Source organism: Eremomyces bilateralis (assembly GCF_010015585.1).
Source record: "Eremomyces bilateralis CBS 781.70 unplaced genomic scaffold P152scaffold_22, whole genome shotgun sequence".
In the NCBI taxonomy this organism is placed as follows: Eukaryota; Fungi; Ascomycota; class Dothideomycetes; order Eremomycetales; family Eremomycetaceae; genus Eremomyces; species Eremomyces bilateralis.
The window spans coordinates 26,537-46,169 of record NW_022985088.1 but is presented as its reverse complement, the minus strand read 5'-3'; the positions used below and the strand labels follow the sequence as shown (position 1 = coordinate 46,169).

At 53.7% G+C, this 19,633-nt stretch overlaps 7 protein-coding genes across 7 annotated transcripts; 4 read left to right on the top strand and 3 right to left on the bottom strand.

Moving 5' to 3' along the window:
- The first annotated feature begins 745 nt into the window (after window positions 1–745).
- Window positions 746–2,037, top strand: P152DRAFT_146152 (uncharacterized protein). Its single transcript, XM_033673898.1, has 2 exons — window positions 746–1,341; window positions 1,391–2,037. Exons 1-2 carry the CDS (start codon window positions 921–923, stop codon window positions 1,951–1,953), a joined length of 984 nt encoding a protein of 327 aa, XP_033531351.1. The 5' UTR covers window positions 746–920; the 3' UTR covers window positions 1,954–2,037.
- P152DRAFT_146014 (uncharacterized protein) lies at window positions 1,645–3,366 on the top strand. Its single transcript, XM_033673897.1, has one exon. The coding sequence runs from the start codon at window positions 2,060–2,062 to the stop codon at window positions 3,176–3,178; it is 1,119 nt and encodes a 372-aa protein (XP_033531350.1). The 5' UTR covers window positions 1,645–2,059; the 3' UTR covers window positions 3,179–3,366.
- P152DRAFT_461104 (cytochrome b5) lies at window positions 3,105–4,590 on the bottom strand. The gene is made up of 3 exons (XM_033680045.1): window positions 4,024–4,590; window positions 3,809–3,935; window positions 3,105–3,720 (listed from the first exon to the last, which is right to left on the bottom strand). Exons 1-3 carry the CDS (start codon window positions 4,140–4,142, stop codon window positions 3,556–3,558), a joined length of 411 nt encoding a protein of 136 aa, XP_033531349.1. The 5' UTR covers window positions 4,143–4,590; the 3' UTR covers window positions 3,105–3,555.
- Window positions 4,591–9,525: 4,935 nt separating this feature from the next.
- On the top strand, window positions 9,526–12,181 carry P152DRAFT_476138 (uncharacterized protein; the record flags this gene model as incomplete). The annotated part of the gene is made up of 4 exons (XM_033681484.1): window positions 9,526–9,667; window positions 9,745–10,501; window positions 10,549–11,569; window positions 11,621–12,181. 4 exons carry the CDS (start codon window positions 9,526–9,528, stop codon window positions 12,179–12,181), a joined length of 2,481 nt encoding a protein of 826 aa, XP_033531348.1.
- Window positions 12,182–12,754: 573 nt separating this feature from the next.
- Window positions 12,755–13,261, bottom strand: P152DRAFT_370848 (uncharacterized protein; the record flags this gene model as incomplete). Its single annotated transcript, XM_033675514.1, has 1 exon — window positions 12,755–13,261. A coding segment is annotated over one exon (507 nt), but the record flags the coding sequence as incomplete, so codon positions are not given.
- A 1,137-nt stretch (window positions 13,262–14,398) lies between these two features.
- P152DRAFT_441118 (alcohol oxidase) lies at window positions 14,399–16,899 on the top strand. The gene is made up of 3 exons (XM_033677693.1): window positions 14,399–14,998; window positions 15,058–15,816; window positions 15,872–16,899. The coding sequence occupies exons 1-3, from the start codon at window positions 14,771–14,773 to the stop codon at window positions 16,748–16,750; spliced, it is 1,866 nt and encodes a 621-aa protein (XP_033531346.1). The 5' UTR covers window positions 14,399–14,770; the 3' UTR covers window positions 16,751–16,899.
- Window positions 16,900–17,334: 435 nt separating this feature from the next.
- Window positions 17,335–19,470, bottom strand: P152DRAFT_476135 (uncharacterized protein; the record flags this gene model as incomplete). Its single annotated transcript, XM_033681483.1, has 2 exons — window positions 17,335–18,582; window positions 19,426–19,470. 2 exons carry the CDS (start codon window positions 19,468–19,470, stop codon window positions 17,335–17,337), a joined length of 1,293 nt encoding a protein of 430 aa, XP_033531345.1.
- Between the last annotated feature and the right edge of the window lie 163 nt (window positions 19,471–19,633).

The window sequence follows — 19,633 nt, the reverse complement described above, 5'->3', positions numbered from 1 at the left end:
GGGGGGCACCGCCTGTGGATGGAGGGCGGGTGGGTGATGGAAATGGGGAATGGATCGGTATGGGGATGGGGAAACGCATGTATGTATGTCGACGGAATGTCGACGGCAACGGTATAGAATCCATGAAACTCGGCTGTCTTATAAAGCTGTGACACACGTCACTTCAGGCTTGCGATGTGTCAGTTCCAGACATGTACCAACTCTGTCGCGTCAGAATCGACATGCTATGAAGGTGCACATATGAGACTTCAGTTGCTAGCGTTGATACTGTATGGATGATCAATGGCGTATACGCATTACACAATGAGTGCACTACACCGCCGTATACGTGGTAAGGAAATGAAGAACGCGTGTCAAGCGGAGACCGAGTGGTTCGCCTTACGCTATGCTGTGATGTCCAAATTCCAACTACAAGATCGGTGAGGTCGCCAGGAGCCCCTTCCTAGAGTGTTCCCTGCGCCACAGCAACCCCCCCGCCCCGCCCCACAGTCCACGCACTGCAGCACGAGCAGCCAGAGCAGGAGCGCCAGCCCAATGCTCCTTCCAACTCCATGCCAACCTCGAATCATGTGCACGCATCACTCTTAATATGCTGATTTGCCTGCGCTTTACACTTTAATCACGATACCTACCTTACCTTACTCTACTCCACTGCACTTCGGTTTATTACCTGCCGTCACTCACCTCGCCGCAAACGTTGGTGCCTGCCATTGTCCTCTAACCACTAGCAGTGCCCGTCTTGCTGAGCGTCTTTATAGCCCGTTCCAGGCATCGCCACCTCAACCAGACGTTATCACCGGCTTGGGATCGCGGAAGGCAGACTCCGCTACCTAACTTGAACCACCCAACGAGTTCCCACCCTCAAATTTGCTCCCCCATCAAGACCGTATCACGACCGTCCCGGCCACCCCATCGCCACCATGTTCCGGGCGCAGCCAAACGCGTTCGACGACGTGGTCGTCAAGGCCACCGACGAGAACCTCACAAGCGAGAACTGGGAACTGATCCTCAACGTCTGCGACAAGGTGGAAGCGGACGACAGCGGGGCGAAGGACGCCGTCGGCGCCATGATCAAGCGCCTGGCGCACCGCAACGCCAACGTGCAGCTCTATACCTTGGAGCTCGCCAACGCGCTGGCGCAGAACTGTGGTGCGAAGGTGTATCGGGAGCTGGCATCGCGGAGCTTCACGGATGCGTTGTTGAGACTGGCGGCGGATCGGAATACGCATCAGCAGGTGAAAGGGAGGATTTTGGAGCGGATGGCGGAGTGGACGGAGATGTTTGCGAAGGATCGGGATTTGGGGATTATGGAGCAGGCATATATGAAGCTGAAGAGCCAGAGTACGCCCGCATGTCTGGGTTCGGTCGAACCGTGGCTGATGAATGACAGATCCGAACCTTGATCCGCCGTCGAAGCCGCAGAAGGCCCAGATCACCGACACCGATCGCAGAAGAGAGGACGAGGAACTGCAAATGGCGTTGGCACTCTCGATCAAAGATAAAGGCCCCGAGGCGCCCGCCCAACAGCAACCCACCCAACAGCAGGAGCCGGCCGATCAACCTACGCAGCAACCCGGCACCGCGCTTCCCCCCGGCACCACGGCCGCCACCGTCTCCCGCGTCCGTGCCCTTTACGACTTCCAGCCCTCGGAACCCGGCGAGCTCCAATTCCGCAAGGGCGACGTCATCGCAGTGCTGGAGTCGGTGTACAAGGACTGGTGGAAGGGTAGCCTACGCGGGCAGACGGGGATCTTCCCGTTGAACTACGTGGAGAAGCTGCAGGACCCCACGCGCGAGGAGCTGGAGCGGGAGGCGCACATGGAGGCGGAGGTGTTCGCGGAGATCCGGAACGTGGAGAAGTTGTTGGCGTTGTTGAGTACGAGTTCGCGGGCGAGCGAGGGGGATGTGAGGGATAACGAGGAGATTACGGTGAGTTGGGAGCTTGTTGAGTGACGGAATTGGGCTGACCGGAGCAGAAATTATACCATTCGACGTTGGCGATCCGACCGAAATTGATCGAGCTTATTGGCAAATACTCGCAGAAGAAGGGTACGGTACCATGGAAGGGTCTTGCAAGTTATATGCTAACCGTATATCAGATGATTTTACTCAACTGAACGAGAAGTTTATCAAAGCCCGACGAGATTATGAAACTCTCCTCGAAGCTTCCATGTCACAACCCCCTCCGCCCACATACGGCCGACCCCCGTACTCTTACGCACCACCCCAACAACCTGGATACGGTCGTCCTGGAGCAAGCTTTCCTCCACAGGGTCCCCCACAGGGTCCTCCACAAGGTCCTCCACACGGCCATCCGCAACAACCAGAAACCGGTCCGCAGCGATACTTTTCTCCCGGGCCTCAAGGGGCTCCGGAGCCACAGCCTGGCTACCAACCGCCACAGACCGATAGTGCGCCTTTCTACGGGGTTCCGCCCAGTCAATCGGGACCTGACCAGATGAGTCCCACACCCACCCCAGCAGAACCCTACGGTCCTCCGCCAGGCCGCGTCAACGCCGCTGCTCGTCCTCCAAGCGCCTTCCCACCCAGCACGAGCCAGCCATCCGCCCCGTATGGCCAAGCGCAGCCTGCAGCCAACCCCGTCGGCATCCCGCAAGAGCTTGCGTCCAGCCCCTTCGACAGCCCCAGCGACGGACGTCAGAATTTCCATCCGACGGGCCCTTCCCAAGGCCAGCCGCCATCACACGACCCCTACGCCGCCGGATACGACGCATACCCCCCCTCCGCACCCCCACCATCGCAACCCTCCGCCCCCTCGCAGTACGGCTACCCTCCCGATCGGCCCGCGCCCAGCCAACCCCCACAAAGCCAAGCACCCCCCAACCCCCTCGCCCAACACCCCCCCTCCTACGACCCCCAATCTCCCACATACCCGCTCAACCCCCCGTCTCAAGACGACCTCTACGGCTCGACCCCCTACCCCACCCGCCCATCCCAACCGCCCGCCCAAGACCCCTACGCCCAAGAATATCCCCCGGGGCAAGCTCCCCCCGACTCCCCTCCCGCGCAAGGTGCATATCCCGCACTCGGGGGGCGACCGCCGGGTGCGCCGTCCGCGCCGTCCGCGCCGGGCGCTACATATCAGGCATATCGGCCGCAGCAAGCTACTCCTCAGGCGGGAACGGCTGGTGGGGATGCAGAAGGGTTTTATCGGTAGATGGGGGTTGGATTTGGTGTGGTGGAATGAGGCGAGCGTCTATGAAGGGAGGGGAGGATTGGCGCGTTAGTGCTTGGAGAATGAAACGAATCGGTTCGATGAACGCGGTTGGGTTTCTGTCGATGTGGAATCATAGCGAGCAAGGGACGCATCGAAATGTACCGGATAATTTGACACGCGTTCCAAGTAATTAATCCACGCTTGACCATTGGGATTAGAAGAGCCAGCTGCCAGCCGCGTGATCCATAGATACCTATAACCACCTTCCACCTGCGCCAAAATCTCTCCCGTCAAATATAACTATGCAATCCACCCACCCCCCAAACCTCACAATCAACCCTCACTCTCCCCTTTCCTTCCAAATCGCACCTCCGCTACTACCCCTGATTCTCCAGACCCAAATAGAAATACACGCCCATGGCCACTAGGCCGGAGAACAGCAGGAAGAAGATCATGCTCGTTCCGCTCGAGGCGGATTGCGCGGCGGCGCCAGGGGTGGAGACGCCGGCGGGGTTGGCGACTTTGGGTTTGGGGTCGCCGGGCTGTTGGGGTGCGGGTTAGCGATCGTCGACCTCGATGGGGGAGTGGGATGAACGGGTAGATAGAGGAAGGAGGGTATGGAGGGCTTACCTGGCGTTTTAACTTCCCGACCAGCAGGCCATCGAGGATCTCCCGCGCTTCGTCGGAGTGGCCGACGTCTTCGAAGGCTTCGGTGGCGTCCATGCCACCGACATCGAGGAGGACTTCTTCGCCGCCGCTGGGAGGAGATGGAGTTAGCTATCCGGCGATCTGGCTAGTTGTGATATGGGGATCGTAGTGATGGGTGGAGGGGAATGGGGGCTTACGGATGCTCATCGACGAAGCTGGTAATGTTATAGACCAGGTCGTGGATAACGACGTGCAGGTCTTTCTTGGCGGCGTGTTCGGCGACGTCGCTGTAGGTGAAGGATTTCTCTTCCGCCATTTTGAGGGTATATCGGGCTGGTAGACGTAAAGGATGTGGGTTGGTTGGGTTGGGGGGTGGATGATTCGAGGATTGGAGGTACGTATGGGGATGGAAATGGGTGGAGGTCGGTAAAAAAAACACGGCGGGTTCTGGATGCGTGAGGGAGAGGGAGGATGGGGAAAGGTGGGTCGTGGACAAAGCGGTGCGCGGAATTGGCACGTCGAGTCGGGAGTTGATTCAGCAGAGTGTGAGAATGCTCAGGAGGAGAGGGGAAACTGAAACAGAATTATGAATGGTCGGAATCAGATGTCACCGTGTCTGAAACTGCAGATTGACCTTGGATGAACCGACGAGAGCCTCCCGATCACCTTTTGCTCACCAGATTTGGCTGTAAGGGGAGAGAGTCAGAACAGGGGGAACGCAGCTTCACCGATCATTGTCTACATATCTCTTGTCTACTCAAGACGTCTTTCAATTATTATTGATCTACCTAGTAGTAAATCCAGTCACCATTCACCTCTATCTAAATCAGACCAGATACTCCCATCGTCAACCCCCAATCGGCTTCCGTCAAGGACCATCGTATGCAATTCAACCTTCACATGGACGCGTATCAGCACAAGCACTGCACATGCATGATGCCGAGTCCAGGCATCCATCTTGCTGACTTCAGGCACCCAGATCGGAATGGGTTATGTGATCCGAACGCGAGGGCTCTGATAGGTTGACTCGCATTCCCGTTCTGGGAAATGGTTTCCTGCGTACGATGTACATGGTACACCTCCGCTCTCTCTGCAAACTGCAATCCCTCCTCCGTCCTCGAGAGAGAGGAACGCGACACCCATAGATCGCTTGATGTTGGCTGTCTGTACGACCTTCGCTTGCTAGACGTCGGTTTCGTTATCATTCTCATCAAATCTCGCCTTGCTGTTCTTTCTCGGCACATACCACCTACCTGGGCAAGCTACAGTTGGTTTCTCCGCCAATACTGCACGCTCGAGTTGACGAATAGGTATCTGATGACGTAGGTATACAATTATTCAGCGCTGGATTCCCTGGATGGGGTATGCCTTAGAGGCCCCTAAGTGACTCAGAATCTACCAGCAAGGACGCTTCGTGAGGTGCTGATGTTGGCGCTCTCAAATATACTCCGTCCTCTTGCGTCCACGCCTCCCTTATTCGTCTATGTCGTTCTCCCATTGTTCGGCGCCACTGTCTCTATTAAGTCTCCTCGATGGAGCTCGATGGAGTTCCTTGTACAGTCTTTAAAAAAAATTCGAGTCGTTTTGCCATCGTTCTGTACATCAGGTGTATCCTTCACAACAAATCAACTCGAACGTGATGAAGCCATGGAGGAATCTGAACGGAGAGTCCAAGTGTATCCCTAGTTGCTTCGGTTGCTTCCGAAGTCTATTTATTCTCGGCAAGCAAGACCCGCCCTTTTTTGGATTGTATGGTCTGGGCCTTGGAATATCGAATTCCTCAGATCTTGGCCGGGTCTGTTTCGCGAAAATGATACATGCACCCTGAGCCAGGTTAAGCACAAGAAACGGTGGAATGACGCCAGCGGACAACTGTGCCGGTTCGGTTCCAAAGGGATCGGTGGATGGTCGAATGCGGCTCTTCAGTACTTCAGGGTGTTGCAGATTTGAAGATGGTATGCTAGGATACAGATAGATATCGAATTGATTCTCCTTCCCGTTCGATGTCAAGAGCTAGTAGTCTATCCGTTGTCAAATCTGTTTGGTGGGGCAGTTCTGCTGATGCTCTTTCGGAAAATTCGGCCGCTCCCTCTAAGTTACGTATGTTAATCAATATACTGAAGGGGCGGGTGGTTCACTCATGAGCACCAGAAAGCCATGACACTTGACAGGGACAGGTTAGATATGCGATGATGGATTCAGTGGAGTATAGACTCAGCGTGATTGATTATCATTCCGAAACCACCCCCTCTAAGAGTTACCTATAAATTCCAATCCAGGGCTTACTATGTAAGAAGTGTAACAAGGCGCCGTGTTATCCCATCCCATCCCATCACTTATATCAGATCCGGAGATGCTAGTTCCTCAAGCAGCCACGGTTCCACTGGATCTGGAGGCCGACCGCAAAGGTATAACTGCCCTTCCCAAAAAAATCACGCCACTCCCGCCCTCCAGCCCTTATGAAAACTCATCATTAACATCGTTCCACCCACAGATTCAAGCTTCCAGATCGATGCCACCAGTGATTCCCCAGCACGCTCCCCGAACGGGATCCTGGCACGCCCTCAATCCGCCGATCCTTCCCCGATTCTCCCTCTGCCTGGTATCGGGGTCGCTACGCTCTGCGCTGTCGTCCCACCTCGTGGCCGTTCCGCCGACTGGATTCAGCCGTTGTGCGGCGGGCGGTGGGCGGTCGACGTCCACAGGAGCGTTGGCGGCTTGACAGCGGTGGGTGGAACTTGGGAGGGGGCACCTGGGAGAAGGAGGGGACTAACTCGGTTTGTAGCTGGGGTGGCTTTTGGGTTTAGTGGGAAATGGTCGATGGGAAGTGGTAGGTAACTGACTACTCACTAGTAAGCGAGGCTAATTTGTTTTTAACGGAATTTTGGAGCGACGCGCGTACTTGGGAATTGCCAAGAACTACTTAAAGACTTAACTGGGCAATAATTAGGAATGACAAGCACCCGCTGCACAGTGCACATACGTTTGGATTGATAATTTGATATGGATCGTCCGGTATAAATTCCAACATGTTCAACCTTCAAGCCGAATCCCTTGGGTGCTTGGGAGTGAGATGCGACTGGGGATTTCTCAGGATTCAAGTGTTTATCTCCAGGGCTCTATAGTCTGACCAGCGGGCAGTGGCTTACCCAAAGACACCTGAAGTACCAACATGGCCCAGCAATCAATTTCGAAGATCAACGACTTTTGATTCTTAGATTAGCACGCGAGCGATCGGCGTCCAGCGCCGTCCCGTGCTTCCTGGTATCAGACACAGATCGCAACCTCGTCAGATATCGCCAGTGGGGCACGGGTAATATAAGATTGCAGACGGTGGAGCATGAATGGCTTTCTGCGCCGTGGCGCATAGTGCACTATCGAGCGCATTGAGTATTGACATTTGACCGTCGATTAAAATGACCATCAAATCTCCATTGGCCGACCGTGCGGTATCGAAAGCAACGCAGCCCGTTTCCCTCGTGCTCCTGTTGCGGATTACTCTCCCTCCTTCACAGCATTGGCTCCGCGGAGGTTTGGCACCGCATGGCACACGGCCAGCATCTGCACGCCGCCCCGACTACTGCAGCCACCAAACAGACGGGGGAGGAGCACGCTGCGAGACCCTGGCCCTTCACATCACCTTATTATTGTGTCCTACAAACTATCCCATGCACGACCGTCCTCCACCGTTCCGGATTACTGGGGACGGGCGGCCGGTGATTGGAAAAGAAGCGCTCGAAAGGCTTCGGGGCGTTAAGAATATCGGATCCTCGCGTTTCTATTGCTCATCGCGGCCCACTCGTCCACCATTCAGCCCTGGGAAGCGGGTTCGAGGCGCCAGAATGCGGATTGCCAGATAAGTTAGGGTGCGAATCTCATCGCGATGCTGGGCCCTTGAAACTTCGCACTGCGAAGGCTTGAACGAATAGTGGACTGTGATCATCCAGTGCCCGGAGGCTCGGTGCAGCGGTGCTAGAGGAGCTGTGGAGAGGGGGAACTGGGAACAGGCTGGGCGGTGTCGTCATTCCTGTGATCCCCATGTCCTCGGCTTCTCACTAGCGCAACGAAGAACTACTATTTGTGGCACGGTAGAAGAAATGAAGTGTCTGCCCTTTCGTGTTCTGGGAGAGCCGCAGCGGTCCATGCGCATTTATTGTTTGTCGGACGGCCAATCTCCCCAACTGCCAACGCCTAACGAACAACCCCCAAAGTCTGGTGTGGTTGTGCGGAGAGTGCGGATGGAGGCCTGCTGAAGGACGATATGTCGTTTCTACCGATTTTGCTGGTGATTGGTATATAATATATGGGACGATGATGTCGTATTACATGGGGATGGTATATATAGATCTACCTCGATCCCTTTACCCTTAACACCTGTACAGAATTTGAGATTCCCGTCCGGAAGATTACTGTACACAATGTAATCCATTTGATGGATACCGTGGAGACTGGACTGACTACTGGGTGAGGTGGATATGGATATGGACGGACTCTGTATTACCGACCATGCCGACCATTCTGATACGGCAGTTACATACCAGACACATGGAAGGAGCCAGTCCAAGCCGACAGTCTGCAGAAACGTTCTTTCCAGTTTTGCGGGACAGCCGGAAGAAAACTTGGCATTAACCTCATTCTCTCCACTTGGATGCTGAACAGTGACCCGCAGTGAACACTGATCCCACCGTGAAATCTGCTGTGCTGGAACGGTTGGGCTTGTTCTTGTTACCCTCCGTAAAGACTAAAACTGACTGGAGTGCCACTGGAGTGCCACGTTCATTTCATGCCTTATACTTCATCGTCCATGCGACTCGCTTAGTAGATGCTTGTCCTACGCCAATTTCTATCATCTTGCCCATTTCCACCTCCGTCTCTATTCCACTCCCAATAACTATCCCATGCAGATGTACCAGGGGATCGCCCCACTCGCCGATTTCCCCTCCACCCAGCCACGGTCCCATCGGATGGTTTATTATTAACCTAAACCCTTCTCCGAGAGCCTCCAACCGTGACTTCGGACTTCTGACTACTAACTGCGGCCATATACGGTAGCGCGAGCACTTGCCACAGCCGAATCATAGCCTGCATCTCGAGGGTGGTGTCAGCCTGTCGCTCCCTTCAAGGAACCTCCTGTGAGGCTTGATTCCTAGCCCCTACCCTAGAACTTCCTTTACGCCTCGCTCCTTGCTGGAAGGCCTTATAAACCGATCCCACTCCCTCTGTCGATATCGCGAGGGCGCCACGGTATTCTCCGTTTCCTACACTTCAGTCAGTGTATCTGCGAGGAGACGTCTTCATCTTGATACTACCTGTCTTACTGTGGAAGTCAAATTGTCTGCAATAGATTGGTCTGCCGTCATCAATAGCAACGTCTCTTGTCGTCTACATATTCCAGTCTAACCGCGACTGGGTCAGTCACCGAACATCGATTATATCTGACCCCATGTTGGCATCTTGGGTGAGTGGATGAAGCACTCCGACTACCATTTCAGTGGAGGACTTATCTTCCTCAGATGAAACGCCATTCCAAGGATCCACCGACATTCGATACTCGAGAACGGCCCCAAGCGTTTTCATGTACTAAGGGAACAGCGTTCGCCATCCGATAGACATGACGCGAGTCTGTTCCGTGCAACAGCCGGCTTTCCTCGTGTCCTCTCTTGGAGTTCCCTAGGAATAGGTTGCGGGGGACAACTGCCATGTCCTCTGCCCCTGAGGCGAAGTCGTCCAGTACGAGGCCGCGTCTCAAACGTGTGCTTCGAGCCTGCGACAACTGCCGTATTAGAAAGGCAAAATGCGACGGTCAGCTGCCTTGCGCAGCATGTAACCTGCATCAACTTGGTACGTAATGTTCCTCATTACTGGCAAGCGTTGTTTTTCCTAGGCCAGTCTGTTGTATTGATGATGTTCGATCGCAGAATGCAGCTTTGACAGCCCTCGAGTGTCAAAAAGACGGGACTTGAAGTATATTCAAGAGCTTGAAAGAACGGTCGAGAGGTTGACAGCGTTGGTGCGCGTGGTGTCCCCACATGTCGACTTGGAGAAGGCCATTGCAGATGACGAGCTATCCAGCGACATCCTCGAGCTCGTAAGGCCGGGGAAACGGGTCAAATCGGAGGGGCCCGAGAGGAGTGCCCAGAGCTTCGGCAGCAATGCTGTTCCTCCCAACACTTTCCTCGAAACTATGGTCGATGGAACGGGCCATTTGAACATCGACGACTCGGGAAATTGCGACTACAATGGGAACTTCGCAGGCCTGATCCTCCTTCAACGCATCCGCGAGCGCTGCAATGATTTGATCAGTGAAGGGACTGGAGTCAGTGATGTACTGATTGATGACGACGGGTCTCCCATTCCCCAGCCCTTCCAGCCTTTTGCCTCGCCGTCTCCAGCGAATCCACCAGAGCCAAAAACCCATGTTCTTCCACCGATGAAGCGGGCGGAGAAGCTCGTCGATATAGCGTTCGAATGCGCCTTCCCCCTCCTTCAATTCATTCATCGGCCAACCTTCCAGAACCAATTCGAGGAGTATTACCCGGTCGAGAATTCAAATGTCGAGGGCAACGAACCACGCTTCCTAGCACTGTTGCTGGGGGTTTTGGCGGTCGGCGAACTCTTCTCAGCAGATGTAGTTGAACCCGGCAGTGGAAAAGGTCATGTGCAGACATCGCAAGCGTATGGTAACAAATCCCCTTATCCGACGCGCACTGACAGTCATATAGTGAGTTGTACTACCGGGCTGGTCAATCGCTGATTGATGTCACTGATATCCGGGATATCATGTCACTTCAAGCTCTTGTCTGCTTCGTCATTTACCTGCAGTCTTCGGCCATGATCTCCCACTGCTACACCCATATCTGCATCGCATTGTCTTCCGCCACGCGCATGGGACTCCATCGCTCGGCCACGTCTCAACGGTTCGGTTCGATCGACCGCGAAGTTCGGAAGCGCATTTTCTGGGTCATTCGGACGATGGATACGTACGTGACGACCATCTTAGGGTTACCGCGCACATTGAACGACGACGATATCGACCAAGAGCTCCCGGGCAATGTCGATGATGAGTTTCTCACAGAGAGTGGTGCCATACAACCCATGCAAGATCATCCTCGCTTTTCTTCCATGACGGCGTTGAACGCACATGTCCGACTCTTGAGGATTATGAGTCGTGTGGTGAAGACGGTACATTCCGGACATCGGCCTCAAGCAGCAGCTATGCAGGCCGTCCCTGGCCCAGGGCCATATAAAGTCGACTACGCCAAAATCGTTGCCGTCGAAGCCGAGCTGGATGCGTGGTTTTCCGAACTCCCATCGTATCCCTGTGGAGCGCTCCAAGACGTCCCCATCGAGCACGTCAAGCAACAGCTGCTCCTGCGACTCGCCTACGCGCATGTACAGATGGTGCTGTATCGACCCTTCCTTCATCATATCTCCAAGTCCCGAAACGACCCCAACTTCGACCTCCGCGCGTTCGCATGCGCTTCGGCGTGCACCAAGGCCGCCATGCAGGCCATATGGCTCGTCCAAGCCCTGGAAGACCGTAAGTTGCTAGTGGGATGTTATTGGTTCACGGTCTATATCACATTCTTCGCCGTCGCGTGCCTGCTCATGTTCGTATTGACCAACGGCCACGATCCGTCCGCCAAGGATACCTTTGATTTCGCCGAACGCGGGCGGAATATCCTGGTCAAGATGAAGGGCGGTTGTGGGTTGACGGCAAGTCGCTGCGTTGAATGCTTGGAGGTATGTGCAGTGCATTTGTGATTGTTGGTAGCCTTGCTGACGAACGGACAGCCGATTTTCGCGAAGATTCCCGAAACTGGCTTCGTCCCTCGGGATTCGTCCGCGTCGAACGCGTTTGAGTTCGAAACCATGCCGCCGTCCATTGCTCCCGGCGCCTCCTCGACGATTCTGATGCCACGTCCACTGAATTTCATCCCCTTTCGACCGAATCCGGAGCCAAGCGATCCAAATTTTCCGAGCAACACCTTTCACCAACATCATCCGGCTCCCTCCACATCCCTCTCCCATCTTCTCCACGAACGAAGCAACATGGCGTTCCAGCAAACCGCCGGCCGATCATCCATGCCGGCGGTGTCATCGTCATTCATGGACATGCCTTCCAATCAACTGGACACCCTCATGGCCGAACCGCCACTGCACGGGAACATGACGGCAGGATTTTCCGATTTTGGACACAATTTGGGCGATTTTCACGGGCAGGACGGGACGTCCGCCAATCATCCATTACGGGGCGCAGCTCCGGCGGCTTCGGATCTCGATGCGAGGGTATATGCACCCGTGTATCCGTATCCGGAGTTTGTGGACTGGGAGATGTTTGTTGATCGACCATAGATCATCACTCCGATTGGAAATGGAACTCTAGGGCTCATGATAGGCACGTTGCTTTAAAACGACTATGAGTAAGACGGAATGGAACATGAAATGATGGACGTCGCCAGGTCCATCTCGACTAGCCGGTTGGCTTGCATTGTGGCAGCCAGATATTGCATTTAAACGGCAGACATGATGGCGGATGGCCTATCCAAGCGGCGGTGGAAGACTCGGGACGTCGGCCAGATCCCGATCCGCTGTACGATAGTCTGCATAACAAATATATGCGGTCCAGCACTCCTTGCCGACCAAAGGATGGCTCCGTAACTTCGACATGACAAATGTATAGTGTTTCAAGCGTGGATTGGAACGAGCTCCTCCACAGATAGTTTAACCATGCTGCTTCGTGAGCCGTGCCTGGATTGATCCTTTTATGCCGGTTGTCGCCCGTTGAAGATCGGCCTCGAAATGGAGATCCAGCTAGACGGACTAACGGATCCAGCTTCATGCTCCAACTCCACTATGGAGAAAACATTGCAATTGATGCCTTCCCTCCATCCGTGAGAGCAACGTGCCACGTCGTATCAAGTAGTTTCATCGTCTTTTCTTCCCTACGACTTTCGTGAACCCCTCCTCATCCACCTCCGGCACCGGCTTCGTGCGAACGAGTTCCGGAGCCTCCTGATCATCCACATCCATCGCATCATCCTCCTCACTGCCCTCACTCTCCTCATCATCGGCACCCCTATGCACCACGATCTTCTGCCCGCCCCTCTCCTTCCACGCCCGATACCCCGCCTCCAGCTCTTCCACCGCCCCCCCCTCCCCCGCGACCAACTTCCCTCGCCACGCCACCACCCGATACGCGACGTCCACCTCGCTATTATCCTCCAGCTCGATCTCAAACTCGTCGGTGAGGTACTGCAGCAGCACGTCCTCGACGTCTTCCTCGTCCATGCTGGGATTCGCTAATAGTAGCTCTGAGAGGGTCGCGGCTAGGAAGTCACGCTTCTCGGCGCTGTCGGGGCCGCCGAGGGAGTGCTGGACAGCAAGAGTGAGGGCGGGCCATGAGTGGAGGGTGAGAGAGATGGCGAGGTCGAGGAGGGAGGAGAGGGAGGGGGTGGGGGGGGCGGTGGAGGAGCTGGAATCAGTGGGGGGCATTTCCGGCGGACAGGTTGTTGGTGGGCAAATCCGCAAATGGCGTGCAACAAATCGCTAGTGTAGAGACGGAATAGGCAGATAAGTTCGAGGTCTTTGGATAATGGATCGTGTTTCGGGTAATTCGAGCATTTGCAATATCAATTGAAGCTTTGCAGCGAGTTGATTTTGAACTTGGAACATGACCGGGATATAGAGCTAGTACCAATATGGTTAGACCAATTGAAGTCATTTTTGTGCGGTAATGGACAAGTATTCCATGGTCACGTGGATGCTCTCCTGGACCTAAAACAGACAGCCTTCTCCGTATATAGTTACAATCATCATCGACTTTCCCTCATACAGCGTTCTATACGGTTTCTAGAACTCTGTGTATCACACCTTGTCACCTTCTCCCATCTCTTGCGCCTCTCTCACATGCAATGAACTCTGACCTTTCCATCTCATGGTCACCTCACCTATGGGCTATGGGCTTACCGGGCTATGACTTAAGAATATCTTTTTTCTGCTCCTATTTCTAAGCCTTACCGTATGGCGTAAGCTGCTCTCCACTACGATACAGGCTTGAGGCTACAGAATGATAGACTAGGGACGTGTTTGAGTTTGACCATTCCCGATCCGGCATATGGCAAGCATTTCGCCAAAATCGAGAAGTGGTCCCTGGTAAGAGGAAGATGCGCATGGTACCGATCTGGCGGGATTTTGAGAACCGTAGACGGTAGTAGAGCTAAACTTGATTAGTTCATCAGACAACGATACTCTAACAAATCCGCTTAATAGCATTACTCTCCTTCCGGTATACAGTGCGGTGTCTGGTTTAACCGAGTATCTAATAGTTATAGGGAGTCCTATTTTAGTTGTTTTTGAAATTGGTTTGTTTCGTTCTACTCCATCGATTCTCAAATACTTTTAGACCTTGCGGTAGACATGGAACTGGCCTCTACCCTTCGTCGCGAGCTGGTCTACGATAGGTAAGTTGGTAAGTGAATCCCCTAAGGATCGTGATCGATCATTTGTAGTTCAAGGAAGAGACATTGCTATACAACTAGTCAAGGCTAATGTTGGCCATTACCATCAGGATCGAAATAAGCGCTACTTTGGACGAGGGTCCCTCCAAGCCATATGGGCTGTTTTATATTTCTGGATCCTCACATTGCCCGATTATAAAGTACGCCTCCCCAAATCTACCTTTTCTACTCCTGGTTCGCTCAGTCCTCCTCTCAGTTGCTCAGTCCTCTTAATTACTCAGTCCTCCTCTGAATTACTCAGTCCTCCCCTCAATAACCTAGCCTCCCTCTAAATTACTCAGTCTCTTTTTCAATTACTCAGTCCTCCTCTCAATTACTCAGTCCTCCTCTCAATTACTCAGTCCCCCTCTCAATTACTCAGTCCTCCTCACAATTACAATCCTAGTCCATCCTTTAGCAAGTTTATCTTTGTCAGTCCCTAACCATGTCCCCTGACGAACTTACGTCCACGGAGTTTGACTTCGTGATTGTCGGTGGAGGCACTGCTGGGCTTACAGTTGCTGCTCGTCTGTCCGAGAATCCGGAATGGAGTGTCGCTGTAATTGAAGCCGGAAAAGACAATACCAAAGACCCTCTCGTTTATACGCCGCTGCTGGCCATGAAAATGTTTGACAACCCAGCCTTTGACTGGAATTTTCAAACGGTTCCTCAAGTACGTCGTGGAGAGATGTCTTCAAAAATGCGGCATGCGTTCCGTACTGACCCTATCAGAAAGCAGCAGATGGCACCGCCATTGGTTGGCCTCGCGGCAAAGGCCTGGGTGGCAGTAGCATGATCAATTTGCAAATGGTTGGGAATCCCTCTAAGCAAGATTTGGACAACTGGGTTGAACTTGGCAACCCATCTTGGGGGTGGGATGACATGCAAAAGTACTTCCGTAAATTCGAGACGTTCTATCCGCCTTCAGAAAAACTTGCAAAGGAACTCCAGGTTGAATATTTGGATCCAAAGCTGCGAGGGGACTCGGGGCCGATCCAGGTTGGCCACGTAGACATGGAGATCGATTGGTTGAAGAGGGACTTGCCGACCATGGCCCAAAAACTCGGGCTCCCGGCCCCAAATGATCCAAGGAAAGGCAGTGCCCTTGGAGGGTTCAATCAATTGACGGCTATCGATCCGAAAACGAAAGAGCGAAGCTATGCGGCCACCGGTTACTGGCTTCCGAATAAAGATCGGCCCAACTTTTCCGTGGTGACGGAAGCGCTGGCAGAGAAAGTTCTCCTCGAAAAGAACATTGACGGCGAGGTCCGAGCAACCGGTGTTTCGTTCACATCCGGCGGCAAACCCTATACCATCAAGGTGAAGAAGGAGGTCATCGTGTGTGGTGGCACAGTACAGAGCCCCCAGATCCTCGAAGCCAGCGGAATTGGCAAGCGTGAACTCCTTCATAAGCATGAGATCGAGTGCTTGGTGGATAACCCCAACGTGGGGGAGAATCTTCAGGATCATTGCAATGTTTTTGTTTCCTGGGTATATCCAGCAGTCTGATCGATGCGAGACAATCAGATTACTAACGTATTCCCAGGAAACCAAACCAGGCGTGGTAACTGGAGACGTTGTGAAGGATCCCGCCATAGCGCAGCAGCTCATGACTGCATACCTCACCGCTCGTCAAGGCCCACTGTCCGGGACGGTCAGCGCGACGGTATACGCCCCATGGCACTTCGCGTTCCAACCTTCCGGATCCGAGAATGCGGAGCAGTGTATTCAAACACTCTCCCGGACCATAACCCCCGGCTCCGCAGTTCCCCCTCAGAAGCATCTCCGCATCATGGAAAGACAGCTTGGTGATCCTACAGAGGCTGCTCTTCAGGTCATTTACATCGACTCGGCCGTAGATATCCGGGATCGTAACCATTGCAGCCGACTTTACATCAACGAGCTGCCTTTCTCCGGCTTCTCCATGCTTGTTTGCAACACTCATCCTTTCAGTCGAGGCAGTGTCCATATCCGGTCCGCGTTAACCCACGACGCACCGACCGTTGACCCAGGCTATTTCACCAACGATATGGATACCGAAGTGCTTGCCCATTCCGTTCTTCGGATGATCCAAGCCGTCGAAACCAACAATCCGATCGCGGCGAACCTAGCCGATGTGGGTGCCCCGGGAAGCGAAAAGGTCTGGAACCGAGTATTCCCAACGAAGCCCAAGACGGTCGAGGAGGCTCGGGAATATGTCAAGAAGGCCTACTCAACCGTATACCATCCGATTGGAACGTGCCAAATGGCACCCGAGAGCGAAGGCGGTGTTGTGGATACTTCGCTGCGCGTGTATGGCACCAAGGGGTTGAGAGTTGTAGATGCCAGTATCATGCCCCTACATGTGCAGGGTAACATCATGAGCTCGGTTTATGCGATTGCTGAGAAGGCGGCAGACTTGATAAAGGAGACGTGGGGAACATAGGGTTGTGTTTTCTTCCTGTCGCCCGCAGGACTGAGCAATTGGACCCGAGTATTTTGGCAATCCTTGGGATAAAGATAAATTGACTTTGATAAATTCGGATCTCCTGATGAGACCTCTCATGATATTGATACCTATATCTATATTACGTCTACATCTATATCAAATCTATTAAATTTGATCGTACAGGTCATTGGCCGATCGGACATTGTTGGGGGATAACGTTTGAAAGATATATCGCAATACCTCTCCATTTTGACTGGCTTTAGGAATCGAGACGTCACGATTCACGAATAGGTAATAGGTTGGTTGAATCGCCACCATTGAGAAGGGCCATCCATTAATCAGGCCTAACCGAACCGCCCCGATCATTTTGCGCGTAACAATTCTAGTAGTACTCGAATGTGCCAGCGGGAGCATGGCTATTGATAGTCAACGAGCGTGCCCCGTGCAATACCTAAAACGTCACCAACGACCCGTTGCATGTCTTGCGTGAGATCGTCCCCTTTCGCATGGATACATGCTCGGCAACTGGTTCGACTGGTCGATACATCTTCGACTCCTGAAAGCATATTATCTAAGTAGTGTTATAAGCTCAGCCTCGACATGGGCCACTCCAACCATGGCCACCATCTGGGCTCCATAATAATCTTAACTTTTAGAGCCAAAGCTGTAGACCTCCGCTCCGACCACCACAGATGAGGGATCTTCCCTAGTAGAACGGCAAAATGTGCTAATATGATGAGAGATTCAGGGCATTTCTCTTCTATGAGCGCCACGTAGCGCTCAGGAAGCATGTACAGCCACGTAAAGCCTGCTGCTTCCGCGGACGCTGCATCTTCCCCCTTTATACGAGAGATGGAGGCGTCAGGCGGAACGGCTCGCAACGCGATCCAAATTCGTTGGTGTGCCAACCGGAGCTGGAAAATGGCATCATTCAATGCTCTTACGTCCTCCTCCCGATCCGGGTCCTCCGCGAACGAGTCCCAGAGCTTGGCCAGGGACTTCAAGTGTTCGTCGTCGTCGCGCATCTCGTCGTCGATGTCGGACATCTCGTCCTTCCACTGGTGCATGTTGAAAAACATGGAGAGTTGGCCGCGCATTAGCCACTGCTTTCCGGGCTCCAACAGCACTCGTACACCACGAGCCATCCGAATCCACTCGACGCCAAGAGGTTGATCGGTCGTGCCGGACGCAGAAGTGGGAGGCGTCCCGACGACGCTTCCGCCGGCGCTATTCGGGTGGGATTCTGGAATGTCCTCCTGGCCGGAGTCGGGGAGGTCTGAAGCCGCGCAGACATGGACGAACAGCAGTAGAGCGAATGCAAACAGGGCGTCGCAACTGTGTTGATTGATGTCACCGATGGCGACGCGGTAGCTCGCCAGTCCTATATTCTGGTGCTCGCTTGCTATCCGGAGCAGCTCCTCCGCTTTCTCCGGCGGAGCTTTTCGTGCCATATGTAGCGCCGACACGGCGAGGATGGCACGAAGGAGGAACGGGTTGGAGAACGCCAGGCGCGGAAACACTGTCCCGTAGATCTTCTGCATCGGCCGTCTCAGGGAGAGGGTCTTGGAGGTGGAGCTGGTGAAGTGGAAGAGAAGCTCCATGTCGCGAACGGAGAACTGCGGGAGGAAGTGACCCTGCGTAACGACATCGGAGGACCCAGCCGCGTCGCTCCCATATGAAGAGAGCGGGCTGATGGCGGCACCATGGCTGGTTCTGGAGATCGGTGTGGGGCGGGCCGCCGCAGCTTGACGACTGGAATAGATGAAGGTGAGGCTACAACGTTCGAGGTTTCTGTCGCAATTGCTGCAGGACGGCTTCTTCTCGTCGCACTATGTGAACCGTAAGCCGCTGAGCGATGCATCCAATGATCTCCGTCTATCTGAATCCACATGACGTGCCGCGCGCGACTGAAATCAATCTACTACCATCCCTTAGGTGAAATCGTGTTGGATCGATTTGGAAGAGAACATAAAGGACACGTCTTGATATATGGCGTTGGCAGCTCGCAGGTAGCGTTACACGAGTACGCCGTACGGGATATCGGACACAGTACCACGACCTCGATACGAACGTGCCACCAACCAATGATCAACGCAAGGGTACAAAGAGAAGAACGGAAGTCTCACCTTTATCCTGCGTTTCTTACATTGCAAACATCCCGTCCTGGATTTTGTGTGTGGTTTCCGCATGCCCATGTTCTGCCGCACGCCTACACACGACGGCGCATCATTCGGAGGTCTAGGAGACGTGCTAGTAGTTTGGAGAAACAAACGGTCGTCAGGAGGGAGGAGAAGGAAGCAGGATTTATCGAATAAGATGCAGCCCTATACAGGATCCTTCGGACTGGAGAGCATCTGTTTGGATCAATTTATGGGCTGCCAATCACACCTCGCAAATTACGTCGTGAAATGGGATAGCGTATATCTTCGGTCTTCATAGGTCGGGGAGTGGGGATGCAAGGCAGCGTCTGAATCCTGTCAGTGAACATCCCAACTCTTCCAGGATGTATTATTATGCCGACCGTCCGACTCTCCGCCAGTTTGAATCTGGACATGTCGAAGTTTTTCCGCAACTGGGGGTGCCGGTTTTTTGGAATTACTAAAGCTGGAACTTGGGCTCGCTTCTGAGCTTCCTCATTTCTGGTAGTCTCGCTTTATTTCCCCACAGGCCACATCTTTCGGCACCTCGCTAGTCGCTAGGTTAAGCGTCGGCGACATAGTTCCGGTCTCTTGTGCAGTCAGCAAGCTGTAGCCTGTAGTATTCTGCATTTCCCCTCTTTCAGGGTCTTTCTTTGTCTAAGCTTTTCTCCAACGGGTCCTGATCCCTGGATTCCAGCCTGGTGGTGGGTCTTGAACTCTTGATGCATTAACTCTAGAGCGG

Bases quoted from the DNA above. Each gene is read 5' to 3' on its own strand.
- P152DRAFT_146152 (XM_033673898.1), top strand. From the start codon at position 921: ATGTTCCGGGCGCAGCCAAACGCGTTCGACGACGTGGTCGTCAAGGCC. The intron at 1,342-1,390 runs GTACGCCCGCAT...GATGAATGACAG, and splicing joins TATGAAGCTGAAGAGCCAGA to ATCCGAACCTTGATCCGCCG.
- P152DRAFT_146014 (XM_033673897.1), top strand. From the start codon at position 2,060: ATGGAAGGGTCTTGCAAGTTATATGCTAACCGTATATCAGATGATTTT.
- P152DRAFT_461104 (XM_033680045.1), bottom strand. From the start codon at position 4,142: ATGGCGGAAGAGAAATCCTTCACCTACAGCGACGTCGCCGAACACGCC. The intron at 3,936-4,023 runs GTAAGCCCCCAT...ATCTCCTCCCAG, and splicing joins AGCTTCGTCGATGAGCATCC to CGGCGGCGAAGAAGTCCTCC. The intron at 3,721-3,808 runs GTAAGCCCTCCA...GCACCCCAACAG, and splicing joins TCGGGAAGTTAAAACGCCAG to CCCGGCGACCCCAAACCCAA.
- P152DRAFT_441118 (XM_033677693.1), top strand. From the start codon at position 14,771: ATGTCCCCTGACGAACTTACGTCCACGGAGTTTGACTTCGTGATTGTC. The intron at 14,999-15,057 runs GTACGTCGTGGA...TGACCCTATCAG, and splicing joins ATTTTCAAACGGTTCCTCAA to AAAGCAGCAGATGGCACCGC. The intron at 15,817-15,871 runs GTATATCCAGCA...ACGTATTCCCAG, and splicing joins GCAATGTTTTTGTTTCCTGG to GAAACCAAACCAGGCGTGGT.